The following is a 17,500-nucleotide window of genomic DNA, read 5'->3' on the forward strand; positions in this document are numbered from 1 at the left end:
GTCGGGGGTTCGAATCCCTCCTCGCCCACAGCCTTCCAAAGGGGGAAGGGCCTTTACTTTCCCCCTGAGGGTAGGAAAATCATGATCGGGATAGCGGACGTAAAGCTATTGAACTTAGGTATGCTCTTTCCTTTTGTCGAAGTGGAATCGTAGAACAGAATGTGATACGATGAGATAGAATGCAATAGAAATAGAAACAAGGATAGCGAACGGGTTACCTACTCCTAAGGGTCAAAGCAAGCCCTTTAATTCAATTCTTTATTCTTACATTAAAATTCTTACATTAAAGAATGAATAAAATCTCCCCAAGTAGGATTCGAACCTACGACCAGTCAGTTAACAGCCGACCGCTCTACCACTGAGCTACTGAGGAACAAGGGGGGATTCGACCTCCTAGAGTTCAACTCCCGCTCTCAACCCATGAACAATATGAGTCCGAAGCTTCTTTCGTAACTCCCATAATTTCTTCGTAGTGGCTCCGTTCCATGCCTCATTTCATAGGGAAGCCCAAAGTGGCTCTATTTCATTCTATTTCACTTCCTAGCACTTCCTATCATTTAATATCCATCCCTTTGGTCTTATTGACATAAGAGATGTCATTTATAGTCTATCTCTTTCTATATATGGAAAGTCAAGAAATTCTCATCGAAACATCGAGAAATTGTGCATATAGAAAACTCTAAAGAAAGAAAAAAAGGAGACCCATGCCATGATTTTCAAATCTTTTCTATTTAGTAGTCTAAGTTTCTCGATGAGGATAATTAATTCGGTCGTTGTGGTCAGACTCTATTATGGATTTCTGACTACATTCTCCATAGGTCCCTCTTAGATCTTCTTTCTCCAATCTTGGATTAGGGAAGAAGGAGATATTTGCGACTACTGGCGGTTTCATTATGGGGCAGCTCATGATCTTCATATCGATCTATTATCCACCTCTGTATCTATTCTTTCTTAGCTAAACAGGTGGAAGATCTATCCAATTTGGTTATATTATATCATGGACTCGAAAAACGGATCTGAATTTGACTGAAATGCACGATCTTCACAGGTATCACTTTTCACGATACCTAAAAGGTGGAATAGCGATTTTCGAACCATTTCCTATAAGAGAATGGTTTCCATTACTTTGAGAAATGGATTCTTATATCAAACTATAGCTATTGCATTAAAGAAGAAAAGAAACTAATAGAAGTCGAAGACGCGGAATGATAGTGAATAGAGAGAAAGATTCTTCTGATTTTCTTGTTCCTGAAAATATTCTATCTATCTACTAGACGCCGTAGAGAATTTAGAATATTTATGTCTTTCAATTCTCGTACTCGTAATTGGAAAGTTATGGAAGGAGACCCATCATTTTGCAATGAAAACAACATATAAAACTCTGGACAATTTCGAAATCAGGCCAAGCGTCTTAATACATATGCAAAAAAATTCATTATTGGCCCACCATTGATTAGAAGATTTAGCTTGTATGAATCGCTATTGGTTTGATACGAATAATGGCAATCGTTTCAGTATGTTAAGGATACAGATGTATCCACAATTCATTTAGAGTTACTTAATAGTCTATTTCTTATACCATATCTCTATCCCGTGAAATTCTCGAGCCAAAAGATGGATGCCTATGCTGTGTTTCATTTTGCTAAATGATATCAATTAAATGGTGTATCAATTCCATAAATTGCATATAGCAATAAATAAATCAGCAAAATTCTTTCTACTATATTTAGATAGAAGAAACATTTCTTCTATCTAAAATAGTAGAAAGAATGTACCCTTCTATCCAAATCCAATTTGCATCGATAAAAAAAATCCAAATTCCAGTAGTAGATGAATAATTGCAAATTTGTGTGTGTACGAGATTAGAATAACTTCAAAATAACTGACATAATTTTTTATTTTTCCTGATCAGAAAAATACATGAAAAAGAAAGGAGGTAGAAAAATTTTAGGATTTATGGTTAAAGAAGAAAAAGAAGAAAACAGGGGTTCTGTTGAATTTCAAGTATTCAGTTTCACCAATAAGATACGGAGACTTGCTTCACATTTGGAATTACACAAAAAAGATTTTTCATCGGAAAGAGGTCTACGAAGACTTTTGGGAAAACGTCGACGTTTGCTGGCTTATTTGGCAAAGAAAAATAGAGTACGTTATAAGAAATTAATCGGTCAGTTGAATATTCGGGAGCAGTAATTTAATCCTTCAAATTTTTTTCTTGTTTTATTATTTTTTTAGTAGTCTTTATAGTAGTCTTAGATTTTTCATTTTGATGAGCCTCACTTTGAGGAATTCATGGAATAATCCATTTTCATGGAATAATGAATTAAGGAAGAAAGGATATGAGTCTACCGCTTACAAAAAAAGATCTCATGATAGTCAATATGGGCCCTCAACACCCATCAATGCATGGTGTTCTTCGACTGATCGTTACTCTTGATGGTGAGGATGTTATTGATTGTGAACCCATATTAGGGTATTTACACAGAGGAATGGAAAAAATCGCGGAAAACCGAACGATTATACAATACTTACCTTATGTAACAAGGTGGGATTATAGAGAGATTGTAGAAAGGGGTAGGATAGTTATTTTTGCAAGAGACTTGAATTCCTTAACTTAAGAAAGAAAAAAGAATAAAAACACAGATACATAACATAAAAAAAAGAATAAATAAGACGAGATTCGACCTCCCCCTACATATTTAATTTCTTCTCCTATACAAAAACTAGCAAGACCCACTCCATTGGTAATTCCATCAATAACACCCTTATCAAAAAACTCCGTTAGTTCGGTTAACCCTCTTATACCGAGGGTAAAGACCCTAGTATAGAAAATATCTATATAACCACGATTATATGACCAACTGTATATATTTTTTTTTACTTGATCCAAAAATTCTTTTTTAGGATTTCTTTTTACAAAAGAGTTTATTAAATCCAAATTCTGAAAAAAAGAATAAGCAGATCCATAGAAGATATATGCTATGAATAAACCAAAGATAGCTAGAGTTACAGAAGAAATTGCATTAGTAATAAATTCATATGAATTTACAAAAGAATTAGAACTTTCCTGGGTAAAGTTTTTTGAGGGAGTTAACCACTTTGATAATATGGTTAACTCTGCTATTCCATTATCCATTCCTCCATTATCAAAAGAGATTCCTATGAATCCAATGAACAAAGTGAAAAGTAGTAATATAAGAAGAGGAAATAACATAGTATTTCCCGTTTCATGCGGATAGGCAAAAGTGTTTTTAGCCCCAAAAGACGTAGTAAAGGATCCTATCCTATTTCTTGTATTACCTTGAATTTTGGGTATATTTTGTGAAAAAAAAGAAACTCCACTCTTCGTTGTTGATAAAACGAAATCCCTATTCACTCCTTTGGGTATCCTTTTTCCCCATAAGGATATTGAATACAAGGAACTCTCTTTAGTGCTACTGTAATTTTGAAAATGAACACGCAAATACCCACCAAATGTAAGTAAATATATCCGAAACATATAAAAGGCAGTTAATCCTGCAGTAAAGGAAGCTATTATTCCAAAAAAGGGCGAATACAACCAACTATTACTAAGGATTTCATCTTTGGACCAGAAGCAAGCAAGAGGTGGAATACCACAAAGAGAAAGTGTACCCCATAAAAAAGTAGTTCTTGTGATTGGAATGTATTTTCTTAAACCGCCCATAAGAACCATATTTTGACTTTTATCTGGTGAATACCCAACAAGAGGTTCCATTGAATGAATAACGGATCCAGATCCCAAGAACAATAAAGCTTTTGAATAAGCATGAGTGATCAAATGGAATAAAGCAGCTTGATAAGAACCTATACCTAGAGCTAACATCATATAACCCAATTGAGACATTGTAGAATAGGCTAAGCTTCTTTTAATATCTCTCTGAGCAAGAGCTAAAGTAGCTCCTAAGAATAGTGTTATTGTACCTACTAAAGAAATAAAACTCATTATCAAAGGTAAAGATATGAAAAGAGGAAGAAGTCGAGCTAGAAGAAAAATTCCCGCAGCAACCATAGTTGCTGCGTGTATAAGAGCCGAAATAGGAGTGGGTCCTTCCATAGCATCGGGTAACCATACGTGAAGAGGGAATTGTGCGGATTTCGCAACTGCACCAAGGAATAATAAAAAAGCACACAAAGTAGTAAGTAAAGAGTTAATTCCATTATTAGGAATCCAGTTATTAGCGATTTGGAACAAATCCCTAAACTCTAAACTACCTGTTATCCAAAAAAAACCTAAAATTCCTAATAATAGACCAAAATCCCCTACACGATTAGTTACAAAAGCTTTTTGACAAGCACTCGCTGCGATTGGTCGTGTAAACCAAAAGCCTATCAATAAATAAGAACACATTCCCACGAGTTCCCAAAAAAAATAAATTTGTATCAAATTGGAGCTAGTAACCAATCCCAACATAGAAGTATTGAAAAAACTTATATAAACAAAAAATCTCAAATATCCTTCATCGTGAGACATATAACCATCACTATAAATAAGAACCAGGATTCCTACAGTAGTAATTAGTATTAACATAATAGAAGTAAGTGGGTCAATCAAGTATCCAAATTCTAAAGAAAAATCATTATTGACGGTCCAAGACCATAGATATTGATAGATAGAACTTCCATTTATTTGTTGAATAGACAGTTGAACTGAGAATACCATAGCTATACTTAAGAGTAAAACACTAGGAAAAGCCCATATGCGACGAAGATTTTTTGTTGCTGTCGGAATAAGAATAAGGCCAAATCCCATTGACATAATAACTGGAAGTGGGAGAAGAGGGATTACCCATGCATATTGATATGTATGTTCCATAAGAAAAGAAATTGCGATTTTTACTTCAATTTTTCTATAAAATTGTTTCCGATTCACCAAACCAACTCTTATCTCTTTCTGAAAGAATAAATAAAAAGAATAAGAAAAAATACTGGAATTCTTCATTTTTTAAAAATTTATCTCATTGAAATAATAAAAAATGAAGAATGGGTTTAGTTGGTTAAATTCAAAAAGTTAATCAAATAACTTCGTTACCTAGTTATTATCTAAATAAAGATATTTACAAAAAAAAAAAAAGGAATCGTTTTACTTTTTACTTTCTATTCATTTTTATATTTCTTTAAAACAAAGATGAAACAGCTCTCTTGTTCCATAACTGATTGAGTGAATTCCAATGAAAATCTATGTTTATAAGAAATTATCGAATAGTCCTTATGACTATAAATTACCTAAGTTTTAGAATGTCTTGTTTAAGAGACTCAGTATTTTTTGTTTTGATTAGAATTCCTTTCCTTTATGGAATACAATACAATATCATTCTGAGCTTAATTAACTATTTGAATTTTCCCTTCTTTTTATCCCCCCGGGGGATAGGCTTCCATACCATATATCTATATATGGAGTATACTTGATATATAAATAGATATAAATGGGAAACCCTTCTATATATTCTATATTATTAAAACAAAGTATAAAATATATACAGAAAAAATGTTTAAAAATTCTTGTCTTATCCGCATTAGACAAAATGAAGTAAAAAATAATTCACAATTTCAGTATCTTTCAGTATCTAAGTATAAATACTAATAAAAACAAGAAAGAAGGATTGATTTGCAGCAATAGATGTCTTTCACATACAACTAGAAAAAAGTAATTTCCTTTTTGAATGGCAGTTCCAAAAAAACGTACTTCAATGTCAAAAAAGCGTATTCGTAAAAATATTTGGAAGAAAAAGACTTATTTTTCCATAGTACAATCTTATTCTTTAGTAAAATCAAGATCATTTTCCAGTGGTAATGAGCATCCAAAACCAAAGGGTTTTTCTGGGCAACAAACAAACAAATAATAAGATTTTGGAATAATATGAATTGATTTTTCAAAAAAGAATTCCAATTATTTAATAATTTGGATTCTTCTTTGAATGTACTTTTATGTGTCGAATTACTTCGGTACAATATTCTTATAACAAACCCCTCTTATATATACAATAAAAAAAAGTTTTGTTTGGTATACTGTGTGCTAAGTATTCTTTTCCTATCAATGAACTTTTCATAATTTTCATAATAGAATGCTCATATTTTATTATGAAAATTATGAAAAGTGGAGTATTCTTACAATAGGACTTACAACTTCCACCTATCTTATCCAAAATCATAAGGTTAGTAAATCTTATTAATAAGAGCATAAAGACTTTCATTCTAGAAATTTTTCAAAAATCCAAAAAGCCTTTTCTATTTATCCATTTTAATTTCATCATTAAATAGAAACCCTTTTGGATTTTTTTCATTGTATTGAAAGAATTTTCAAAATTTAAACGATAAATTAATTAGAAAAAATTAGTTCTATATCTATAATTGCAAGTTAGAAAAAAGAAGTTCCAACTCTTTCAACCAGTGTTTCTATTGGGCAAAGCAAGAGTTTATTGTAAAAAAAAAATGGAAACGATACTACCAAACGAAGTCCATTTTAATGAAAACTCTAATGTTCCTAAATTTTATGGACTTTCCCAATATCGACGATTCCCGAGATAATAGCTATTATTCTTTTAAGTTACCTATTATTTGAAGTTAGCCGCCATGGTGAAATTGGTAGACACGCTGCTCTTAGGAAGCAGTGCTCAAGCATCTCGGTTCGAATCCGAGTGGCGGCATTCTTGAAAAGGAATACAATAGATTAGAAATCAATTCGAAATTTACAATTTTGTAATGGGACCTTCCCCTTATGCTATTTGCAACTTTAGAACATATACTAACTCATATCTCTTTCTCAACGATTTCAATTGTGATTACGATTCATTTGATAACCTTATTAGTTCGTGAACTTGGGAGATTACGTGATTCGTCAGAAAAAGGAATGATAGTTACTTTTTTCTCTATAACAGGATTCTTAGTTTCTCGTTGGGTTTCTTCGGGACATTTTCCATTAAGTAATTTATATGAGTCATTGATCTTCCTTTCATGGGCTCTGTATATTCTTCATACCATTCCTAAAATACAGAACTCTAAAAATGATTTAAGCACAATAACTACGCCAAGTACTATTTTAACGCAAGGCTTTGCCACGTCGGGTCTTTTAACTGAAATGCATCAATCCACGATACTAGTACCTGCTCTACAATCTCAGTGGTTAATGATGCATGTCAGTATGATGTTATTAAGTTATGCAACTCTTTTGTGCGGATCCTTATTATCTGCCGCTATTCTAATCATTAGATTTCGAAATAATTTCCATTTCTTTTCTAAAAAGAAAAAAAATGTTTTAAATAAAACATTTTTCTTTAGTGAGATTGCATTTTTTTATGCAAAAAGAAGTGCTTTAAAAAGCGCCCCTGTCCCTTCATTTCCAAATTATTACAAATATCAATTAACGGAGCGTTTGGATTCTTGGAGTTATCGTATCATTAGCCTAGGATTTACCCTTTTAACCATAGGTATTCTTTGTGGAGCAGTATGGGCTAATGAGGCCTGGGGATCCTATTGGAATTGGGATCCTAAGGAAACTTGGGCATTTATTACTTGGACCATATTCGCAATTTATTTACATAGTAGAACAAATCCAAATTGGAAGGGTACGAATTCTGCACTTATAGCTTCGATAGGATTTCTTATAATTTGGATTTGTTATTTTGGTATCAATCTATTAGGAATAGGTTTACATAGTTATGGTTCGTTTACATTAACACCTAAATGATTACATAAAAAAAAACGTTCATGAAATGAACGTTTTTACTTTTATATTTTATTTGAGAACCCCTTGAGCGCCTTCTCAAAGGGTTCTCAAAAATTCGAGATAGATCTAATTATACTTTTTTACTTATTTCTGCATTAATAGAGCAGACTAGTAAAAAAAACCAAACCTATTTAGGATAATAATTGGATAAGAGAGCCTCTACCCTGTCAACGGATAGGGAGAGAACAAAATCTGGATAAATACCAATTCCTATTACTGGTAAAAAGATACAGATTAAAATAAAGAGTTCTCGTGGTCCAGAATCCACAAAATTTGCGTTTGGAACATTAAATAGCTTGTATCCATAGAACATCTGGCGTAACATAGATAATAAATAAATAGGAGTTAATATCATTCCAATTGCCATTACAAAAGTAATTAGTGCTTTTGGCATTAACAAAAATTTTGGACTAGTAATTAGTCCAAAAAATACTACTAATTCTGCGACAAAACCACTCATTCCTGGTAAGGCAAGAGAAGCCATTGAAAAGCTACTAAACATGGTAAAAATTTTAGGCATTGGGATAGATATTCCTCCCAGTTCTTCGAGATAAACAAGACGCATTCTATCAGAAGCGGTTCCTGCCAAGAAAAAAAGTGTAGCACCAATAAATCCATGGGATAATATTTGTAAAATAGCTCCATTGAGTCCAATGTTGGTTATGGAACCAATTCCTATAATTATGAAACCCATGTGAGATACAGAGGAATAAGCTATTCTTTTTTTGAAATTTCGTTGACCAAGAGAAGTTGAAGCTGCATAGATTATTTGGATAGCTCCTATTATTACTAACCAGGGCGAAAATAGATAATGAGCATGAGGTAACAATTCCATGTTGATCCGAATCAATCCATATGCTCCCATCTTTAATAATATTCCCGCTAAAAGCATACATGTACTATAATGTGCTTCCCCATGGGTATCTGGTAACCACGTATGTAGGGGTATAATCGGCAATTTGACAGCATAAGCAATAAGGAAGCCAAAATATAAAAGTATTTCCAAGGTTGCGGGGTATGATTGATTAATTAATCTTTCCAAATCTAATCCTGGTTCGTTGGAACCGTATAAGCCCATACCCAGAACTCCGATTAAGAAAAAAATAGAACCGCCTGCAGTATACAAAATAAACTTTGTAGCTGAATATAGACGCCTCTTTCCCCCCCACATGGATAAAAGTAAGTAAACAGGAATTAATTCTAACTCCCACATGATAAAAAAAAGTAAAAGGTCTCGCGAAGAAAATAATCCTATTTGACCACTATACATTGCGAGCATCAGGAAATAGAATAATCGCGAATTCCGTGTAATTGGCCAAGCTGCTAAAGTAGCTAAAGTAGTGATAAATCCTGTCAATAAAATGGATCCTAATGAAAGTCCATCGATTCCCAATCTCCAATGGAAATCGAAGACATCTATCCATTTATAATCCTCCTTTAATTGAATTAAGGGATCCTCCAGTTGGAAATGATAACAGAACGCATAAGTCATTAGAAGGAATTCTAATAAACAAATAGATATAGTATACCACCTAACGATTTTGTTTCCCTTATGAGGTAAAAAGAAAATTAATGAACCGGCAAATATCGGCAAAACAACAAGTATTGTTAACCAAGGAAAATAACTCATGATAAAGTGATAAAGACAAGATACGTTTTGACCAGAAAAGCCCGTGCTCGATTATTTCGAGCACAGGCTTCTTCGGTAAAGAGGAATCAGACGATTCAAATGAAGTTTTTTGTTTTTGTAACGTATCAATAAGATAGAGCCATGCTACGGGTTGTTTCAGGCCCTAAATAAACGCGGACACTTAAAAAATCTGTCGGGCAGGCAGATTCACATCTCTTACAACCCACACAATCTTCGGTTCTCGGCGCGGAAGCAATTTGCTTGGCTTTACATCCATCCCAGGGTATCATTTCTAATACATCTGTTGGACAAGCTCGTACACATTGAGTGCATCCTATACATGTATCATAAATTTTTACGGAATGTGACATTGGATCTATAAATTTTTCTTTTCAACATAAAATTTTTCGATCTGGTAAAAAGAAAATTAGTACTATATGAGTCATATGTATTGTAGACACCAGACGAAGCAATGGTTTATCCAAACTTCAAAATTAAAAATCTATTTTTTAATCCGTTTGTGAGAAAGCGTGAAAAGAGCCAAGAGACTTGAATTTTGGACTTCAACAATAAGAAAGAATTTTACAAATTGTACAGACGATTTCGAATTAGCCAATTTATTTTATTGGCTATCGTCTTTTCAATATAAATTATTGCAATTTGAATATTGCAATATCAATGAATTACAAATACAAAAATTCATTTAAGTGAAAAAGAATACTATGCAATAACCTACTTACTAAAAAAAAAAGGATATTCTCAAATAATACTAAGAAAATAGTATGGATTTCTATATTATTTTAATATGTGCGCCTTTGTTTAGAGGATTTTATGTCTAATTATTAAAAAGTCTAATTATTCAATAAATTAGATTGATTGATACGAGTGGATTTCCTATTACGATGGATGGAAGAAAGAATGGATAGTCCAATAGCGGCTTCAGCAGCGGCAAGGGCTATAACAAAAATGGCGAAAATATCTCCTTTTAATTGGCGACTATCAAATAGATCAGAAAATGTTACGAGATTTAGATTAATTGAATTCAGTATAAGTTCAAGACATATTAGAGCTCTAACCATGTTTCGGCTTGTGATCAATCCATAGATACCAATCGAAAATAAATAGACACTCAAAAAAAGTACATGCTCAAACATCATTAACTAACTCCTTATCAATCTCGATTCATTTCAATATGAGGGCAAAGAATTGAACCGATTCAATTAATTACAATAGAACAATTACACAACAAAAGAGAAAAGAAAGGAGGTATTTGTTGGCAGTAGATGGGTTTTACTAAATCAAAATTGTGATTCTTTAGTTATTTATTTTAGATTTGCAATTCTTATAATTTTTACTTTTTCTAAGTTTTCTTATTGCCGAGCCATAGTAATTGCACCTATTAAAGAAACTAGAAGAATTATGGAAATGAGTTCAAACGGAAGATAAAAATCGGTTGCTAAATGAATTCCAATTTGTTGAACATTATTTATGAGACCCTGTTCTACTATTTGGTTTGATCTTGTAGTCCAAAGAATTCCATACCATGACGTATCTGGGATAGTAGTCATTAGTGAAAAAACAAAAGTTATACAAACGAGTGAAGTGAACCCATCTCCAATAGTCCAATAATTCTTATCTTTAGACCATTCTGAGCCATTTACGAACATTACAGCGAATATGATCAAGACATTTATGGCTCCCACATAAATAAGAAGTTGTGCGACAGCTACAAAGTAGGAATTTAATAAAAAATAGAATAAGGATATACAAACAAGAACTAATCCCAGCGAAAAGGCAGAATAAATGGGGTTGGTAAGTAATACTACTCCTAGACCCCCTAGTAGAAGAATAAATCCCCCAAATAGCATAAGAATCTCATGTATTGGTCCAGGTAAATCCATTATGGATAAAAAGAAATTAATAGTATAAAATTTTTCATGAACTGACTAAAACTAAAGGATTCGAGGAAGGAAAAAGGGATTAGGGTATTTTTTGTGTATAAACTGTATAGTTATAAACTATATTATATCATCAAAATCTAGTCTGATTTAAAATAAGAAAAAATTTCCAATAAGCAGTAGTTATTCGTTTTTCTTTATAGTTTAATAAAGAATTAGTAGATTTTTATAACAAAAAGACAAAATCAAAGTTTAGTAATCAGTAATCGTTCTTGAATTCGAAGATTTTTCTTCGTTTATTTTACTTTCAGACGAATTCCTAATTGTTTGAATTGTGTAATCTCCCATTATGGAGATTGGTAACCGACTTAAAGCAATTTGATTGTAATTCAATTCATGACGATCATAGGTAGAAAGTTCATATTCTTCAGTCATTGATAAACAGCTTGTTGGACAGTACTCAACACAATTGCCACAAAATATACAAACTCCGAAATCAATACTATAATTAAGCAATTGTTTTCTTTTTATATCCTTTTCAAATCTCCAATCCACAACGGGTAGATCTATCGGACATACGCGAACACATACTTCACAAGCAATACATTTATCAAATTCAAAGTGGATTCGCCCTCGGAAACGCTCTGGTGTAATTGATTTTTCATAAGGGTAGTGAATCGTTATAGGTAAACGATTTGTGTGGGATAAGGTAGTTATGAAACTTTGACCTATGTACCTTGTAGCACGTATTGTTTGTTGACCATAACTCATGAACCCAGTTACCATAGGGAACATATTCATTCTAAATATCTATGAAAAAGATATGTTTCTTTCTCTTGTTTGGGAGAGCTTTTGTGTTGAAAATATTCTTACTATCTATTATTGTATTATCTTATTTATAGTGAAACAAGTTGAGAAGAGGTTGTTAATAATAGATTGCCCAGGGAAATAGGTAAAAGAAATTTCCATCCAAGATTTAATAACTGATCCATTCTCATCCTTGGTAAAGTCCATCTTATTGTGATAGAAATGAAGAGAAATAAATAAGCTTTAGTTAATGTAATAAATATACCCATTGTCATTTCCAAAATTCCAACTGCTTTATTCATTTGGAAAAAATCAAAAAAGGATATATAGGGAATAGAGAAATTCCACCCGCCCAAGTAGAGAACTGTTACAAATAAAGAAGAAACTAATAAATTTAGGTAAGAAACAAGATAAAATAAACCATATTTGATACCGGAATATTCAGTTTGGTAACCTGCTACTAATTCTTCCTCTGCTTCTGGTAAATCAAAGGGTAATCTTTCACATTCTGCCAAAGAAGAAATTAAAAAAACCAGAAAGCCTATAGGCTGACGCCAAATATTCCATCCAAAAAAACCATATTTTGACTGTGCTTCAACTATATCAACTGTACTTGAACTGTTAGATAATCATAGTCGATGATAACATCACAGTTCCCACCGCTATTTCAAAACCGTACATGAAACCTTAGCTTCATACGGCTTCTCTATGATCAGAAAAAGGAAAGGACTGTTTTGTTCTGTTCCTAGCCCCTGGGGCATAGATAGAATTAGGTAAAATAAAATAGATTTGAAAGTCCTAAATTAGACCAAAGGAATTCCGTCTGCTAGAATAAGAAAAAGCGCTTCTGAATTGATCTCATCCTTTATAATATATTCCAAATTTTTCTTTGTTCAGTAATAACTTAATCTTGGAATAAAACACTTGGTACTTGTTTTGTTATAGGAATTCAATTAATAAATGGAAAGAGTGGAGTATTAGTTCATGAGCAATTCTGCATGAATAGAGGAAGGAAATAATGCAAATTTTTTCTAGTGCACTCCATATCTTTTTTACTATTCTTCTTTCCCCCGGGAAGGGGGTATTTAAAAAGAAAAAATGGATAAAGGGTTAATTCGTTCTTGATAGCCATTTCCTTAACAAGTGAATGGGAACATACTCTGGATCGGAATCCGAAGAAAGTACTACTTGATAATTTCTACAAATTGCAAGTCCTTATTATGATTCCTTTTACGGGAAAAAATCTCTAATGTTTTAGATTTTCCATTACTAATCCTTTATGTACTTTAGTGTTCCTAACCCTTCACTAACTTTTGGTGGATTCTTCTTATGAATTTTTAAGTTATAGTAATAACTAGGAGTATTCTAATAATGGAATTCCATATTGTGAATCCTTTATTCTTGCCCGCTTCAAGATATGATGAGTAATTAAAAAATATCAACCTTGGGATAAAGAGTTTACACTCTTTATGTTTACTTCCACTTTTTTCTTGTACGTAGAAAATGAGATTTTTTTCTTTTTACTACAAATTTAGAAGCTGTTTTATTTCACTCATATAGCTATCTAGTTTAACTTACCAACCCAAATACTAAATAAGAAAAGGAATATAAATAGTTAATGGATTTTATAGGAAAAAGATCCTATTTTAACGAATCACACGTAGAGATATTGCTAGCACACAAAAAGTTAATGGTATTTCATAACTAATGGATTGAGCAGCAGCTCGTAGACCGCCTGAAAAAGAATATTTATTATTTGAGCTATATCCTGCCATAAGAAGACCAATAGGAGCTATACTTGAAATGGCAATCCATAAAAAAACACCAATACTAAGATCGGCTAAAACAAAATGATATCCCAAAGGGATAACTAAAAAACTTAATAAAACTGATATGACTGCTATAGAAGGTCCAATGCTAAATAAAGAAATATCTCCTCGCGATGGCAGAATATCTTCTTTAAAAAGTAGTTTAGTCCCATCTGCTATAGCTTGAAGCAGGCCCAGGGGGCCAGCATATTCAGGACCAATACGTTGTTGTATCGACGCAGATATTTCTCTTTCTAACCACACAATTACGAGTACCTCTATTGTAATTCCTAAAAGGAGGGTCAAAATGGGTAGAATCGATATCAGTCCATAGACTTCTTTTAATAATTCCGATTTCGAAAAAGAATTGATAGTTTCTACCTCTACCCTATCTATTATCATTTCAACGATCAACTTCCCCCATAATGATATCTATACTACCTAATATCGTCATGATATCAGCCAATTTCATTTTTTTAACTAGTTGAGGAAGAATTTGCAAATTAATAAAACCGGGTGGACGGATTTTCCATCTCCAGGGAAAAAGGCTATCATCTCCTACTAGATAAATCCCTAATTCACCTTTTGGGGCTTCCACTCTTACATAAAGCTCTTGCCTTGACAATTCAAAATTGGGGGAAGGTTTTTTACCAAGAAATTTATACTCAAAATCATTCCATTCAGAATTCTTTTCTTTCTTAAAGCGTCGGACTTCTAAATTCTCATAAGGTCCTCCAGGAATTTTTTCTATAGCTTGTTGAATTATTTTGATGGATTCGCTCATTTCACCAACTCGTACTAAATAGCGAGCTAATGAATCGCCTTCTTTTTGCCATTGGACTTTCCAATCAAATTGGTTGTAAGACTCATAAGGATCCACTTTACGAAGATCCCATTGTATTCCAGAAGCTCGTAACATAGGTCCCGATAAGCCCCAATTTACTGCTTCTTCTCCGCTAATAAAACCTACTCCTTCAACTCGCTCTAAAAAAATGGGATTCTGTGTAATAAGTTGTTGATATTCAACAACTCCGCGTAAAAAATAATCACAGAAATCTAAACATTTATCGATCCATCCATAAGGTAGATCGGCGGCTACTCCTCCGATGCGGAAGTAATTGTGCATCATTCGCATACCTGTAGCAGCTTCAAATAGATCATATATTAATTCTCTCTCTCTAAAAATGTAGAAAAAAGGAGTCTGTGCGCCGAGATCCGCCATAAAAGGTCCAAGCCATAGCAAGTGAGAAGCTATACGGCTTAACTCTAACATAATTACCCTAATATAGCTGGCTCTTTGTGGTATTTGAATATTCTCCAAGAATTCTGGTGCATTTACTGTTATTGCTTCTGTAAACATAGTAGCTAAATAATCCCACCTTGTTACATAAGGTAAGTATTGTATAATCGTTCGGTTTTCCGCGATTTTTTCCATTCCTCTGTGTAAATACCCTAATATGGGTTCACAATCAATAACATCCTCACCATCAAGAGTAACGATCAGTCGAAGAACACCATGCATTGATGGGTGTTGAGGGCCCATATTGACTATCATGAGATCTTTTTTTGTAAGCGGTAGACTCATATCCTTTCTTCCTTAATTCATTATTCCATGAAAATGGATTATTCCATGAATTCCTCAAAGTGAGGCTCATCAAAATGAAAAATCTAAGACTACTATAAAGACTACTAAAAAAATAATAAAACAAGAAAAAAATTTGAAGGATTAAATTACTGCTCCCGAATATTCAACTGACCGATTAATTTCTTATAACGTACTCTATTTTTCTTTGCCAAATAAGCCAGCAAACGTCGACGTTTTCCCAAAAGTCTTCGTAGACCTCTTTCCGATGAAAAATCTTTTTTGTGTAATTCCAAATGTGAAGCAAGTCTCCGTATCTTATTGGTGAAACTGAATACTTGAAATTCAACAGAACCCCTGTTTTCTTCTTTTTCTTCTTTAACCATAAATCCTAAAATTTTTCTACCTCCTTTCTTTTTCATGTATTTTTCTGATCAGGAAAAATAAAAAATTATGTCAGTTATTTTGAAGTTATTCTAATCTCGTACACACACAAATTTGCAATTATTCATCTACTACTGGAATTTGGATTTTTTTTATCGATGCAAATTGGATTTGGATAGAAGGGTACATTCTTTCTACTATTTTAGATAGAAGAAATGTTTCTTCTATCTAAATATAGTAGAAAGAATTTTGCTGATTTATTTATTGCTATATGCAATTTATGGAATTGATACACCATTTAATTGATATCATTTAGCAAAATGAAACACAGCATAGGCATCCATCTTTTGGCTCGAGAATTTCACGGGATAGAGATATGGTATAAGAAATAGACTATTAAGTAACTCTAAATGAATTGTGGATACATCTGTATCCTTAACATACTGAAACGATTGCCATTATTCGTATCAAACCAATAGCGATTCATACAAGCTAAATCTTCTAATCAATGGTGGGCCAATAATGAATTTTTTTGCATATGTATTAAGACGCTTGGCCTGATTTCGAAATTGTCCAGAGTTTTATATGTTGTTTTCATTGCAAAATGATGGGTCTCCTTCCATAACTTTCCAATTACGAGTACGAGAATTGAAAGACATAAATATTCTAAATTCTCTACGGCGTCTAGTAGATAGATAGAATATTTTCAGGAACAAGAAAATCAGAAGAATCTTTCTCTCTATTCACTATCATTCCGCGTCTTCGACTTCTATTAGTTTCTTTTCTTCTTTAATGCAATAGCTATAGTTTGATATAAGAATCCATTTCTCAAAGTAATGGAAACCATTCTCTTATAGGAAATGGTTCGAAAATCGCTATTCCACCTTTTAGGTATCGTGAAAAGTGATACCTGTGAAGATCGTGCATTTCAGTCAAATTCAGATCCGTTTTTCGAGTCCATGATATAATATAACCAAATTGGATAGATCTTCCACCTGTTTAGCTAAGAAAGAATAGATACAGAGGTGGATAATAGATCGATATGAAGATCATGAGCTGCCCCATAATGAAACCGCCAGTAGTCGCAAATATCTCCTTCTTCCCTAATCCAAGATTGGAGAAAGAAGATCTAAGAGGGACCTATGGAGAATGTAGTCAGAAATCCATAATAGAGTCTGACCACAACGACCGAATTAATTATCCTCATCGAGAAACTTAGACTACTAAATAGAAAAGATTTGAAAATCATGGCATGGGTCTCCTTTTTTTCTTTCTTTAGAGTTTTCTATATGCACAATTTCTCGATGTTTCGATGAGAATTTCTTGACTTTCCATATATAGAAAGAGATAGACTATAAATGACATCTCTTATGTCAATAAGACCAAAGGGATGGATATTAAATGATAGGAAGTGCTAGGAAGTGAAATAGAATGAAATAGAGCCACTTTGGGCTTCCCTATGAAATGAGGCATGGAACGGAGCCACTACGAAGAAATTATGGGAGTTACGAAAGAAGCTTCGGACTCATATTGTTCATGGGTTGAGAGCGGGAGTTGAACTCTAGGAGGTCGAATCCCCCCTTGTTCCTCAGTAGCTCAGTGGTAGAGCGGTCGGCTGTTAACTGACTGGTCGTAGGTTCGAATCCT

The 17,500-nt window shown here is 33.1% G+C and overlaps 2 protein-coding genes and 4 non-coding genes across 6 annotated transcripts in view; 3 read left to right on the top strand and 3 right to left on the bottom strand.

Moving 5' to 3' along the window:
- The window catches only part of TRNAR-ACG, a 74-nt gene extending 46 nt beyond the window's left edge, over positions 1 to 28 (top strand). The window contains exon 1 of the tRNA in view: positions 1 to 28. This exon is cut by the window's left edge and continues 46 nt beyond it. This is a non-coding gene — a tRNA (tRNA-Arg).
- Positions 29 to 301: 273 nt separating this feature from the next.
- Positions 302 to 373, bottom strand: TRNAN-GUU. The gene has a single exon. It is a non-coding gene; the product is annotated as a tRNA-Asn (tRNA).
- A 6,212-nt stretch (positions 374 to 6,585) lies between these two features.
- Positions 6,586 to 6,665, top strand: TRNAL-UAG. The gene has a single exon. It is a non-coding gene; the product is annotated as a tRNA-Leu (tRNA).
- A 2,821-nt stretch (positions 6,666 to 9,486) lies between these two features.
- LOC123419998 (NAD(P)H-quinone oxidoreductase subunit 1, chloroplastic-like) lies at positions 9,487 to 15,472 on the bottom strand. The gene is made up of 2 exons (XM_045107250.1): positions 15,267 to 15,472; positions 9,487 to 12,706 (listed from the first exon to the last, which is right to left on the bottom strand). Exons 1-2 carry the CDS (start codon positions 15,470 to 15,472, stop codon positions 12,169 to 12,171), a joined length of 744 nt encoding a protein of 247 aa, XP_044963185.1. The 3' UTR covers positions 9,487 to 12,168.
- On the bottom strand, positions 13,597 to 15,298 carry LOC123419997 (NAD(P)H-quinone oxidoreductase subunit 1, chloroplastic). The gene has a single exon (XM_045107249.1). The coding sequence runs from the start codon at positions 14,287 to 14,289 to the stop codon at positions 13,726 to 13,728; it is 564 nt and encodes a 187-aa protein (XP_044963184.1). The 5' UTR covers positions 14,290 to 15,298; the 3' UTR covers positions 13,597 to 13,725.
- Positions 15,473 to 17,438: 1,966 nt separating the features above from the next.
- Positions 17,439 to 17,500, top strand: part of TRNAN-GUU — a 72-nt gene continuing 10 nt past the window's right edge. Inside the window, exon 1 of the tRNA in view lies at positions 17,439 to 17,500. This exon is cut by the window's right edge and continues 10 nt beyond it. This is a non-coding gene — a tRNA (tRNA-Asn).

Source organism: Hordeum vulgare, unplaced genomic scaffold (assembly GCF_904849725.1).
Source record: "Hordeum vulgare subsp. vulgare unplaced genomic scaffold, MorexV3_pseudomolecules_assembly, whole genome shotgun sequence".
In the NCBI taxonomy this organism is placed as follows: Eukaryota; Viridiplantae; Streptophyta; class Magnoliopsida; order Poales; family Poaceae; genus Hordeum; species Hordeum vulgare.

Coding starts and splice junctions, on each gene's coding strand:
- LOC123419998 (XM_045107250.1), bottom strand. CDS start 15,472: ATGAGTCTACCGCTTACAAAAAAAGATCTCATGATAGTCAATATGGGC. Junction 12,707..15,266: donor TACTTACCTTATGTAACAAG/GTGGGATTATTT, acceptor TCGACTATGATT/ATCTAACAGTTCAAGTACAG.
- LOC123419997 (XM_045107249.1), bottom strand. CDS start 14,289: ATGATAATAGATAGGGTAGAGGTAGAAACTATCAATTCTTTTTCGAAA.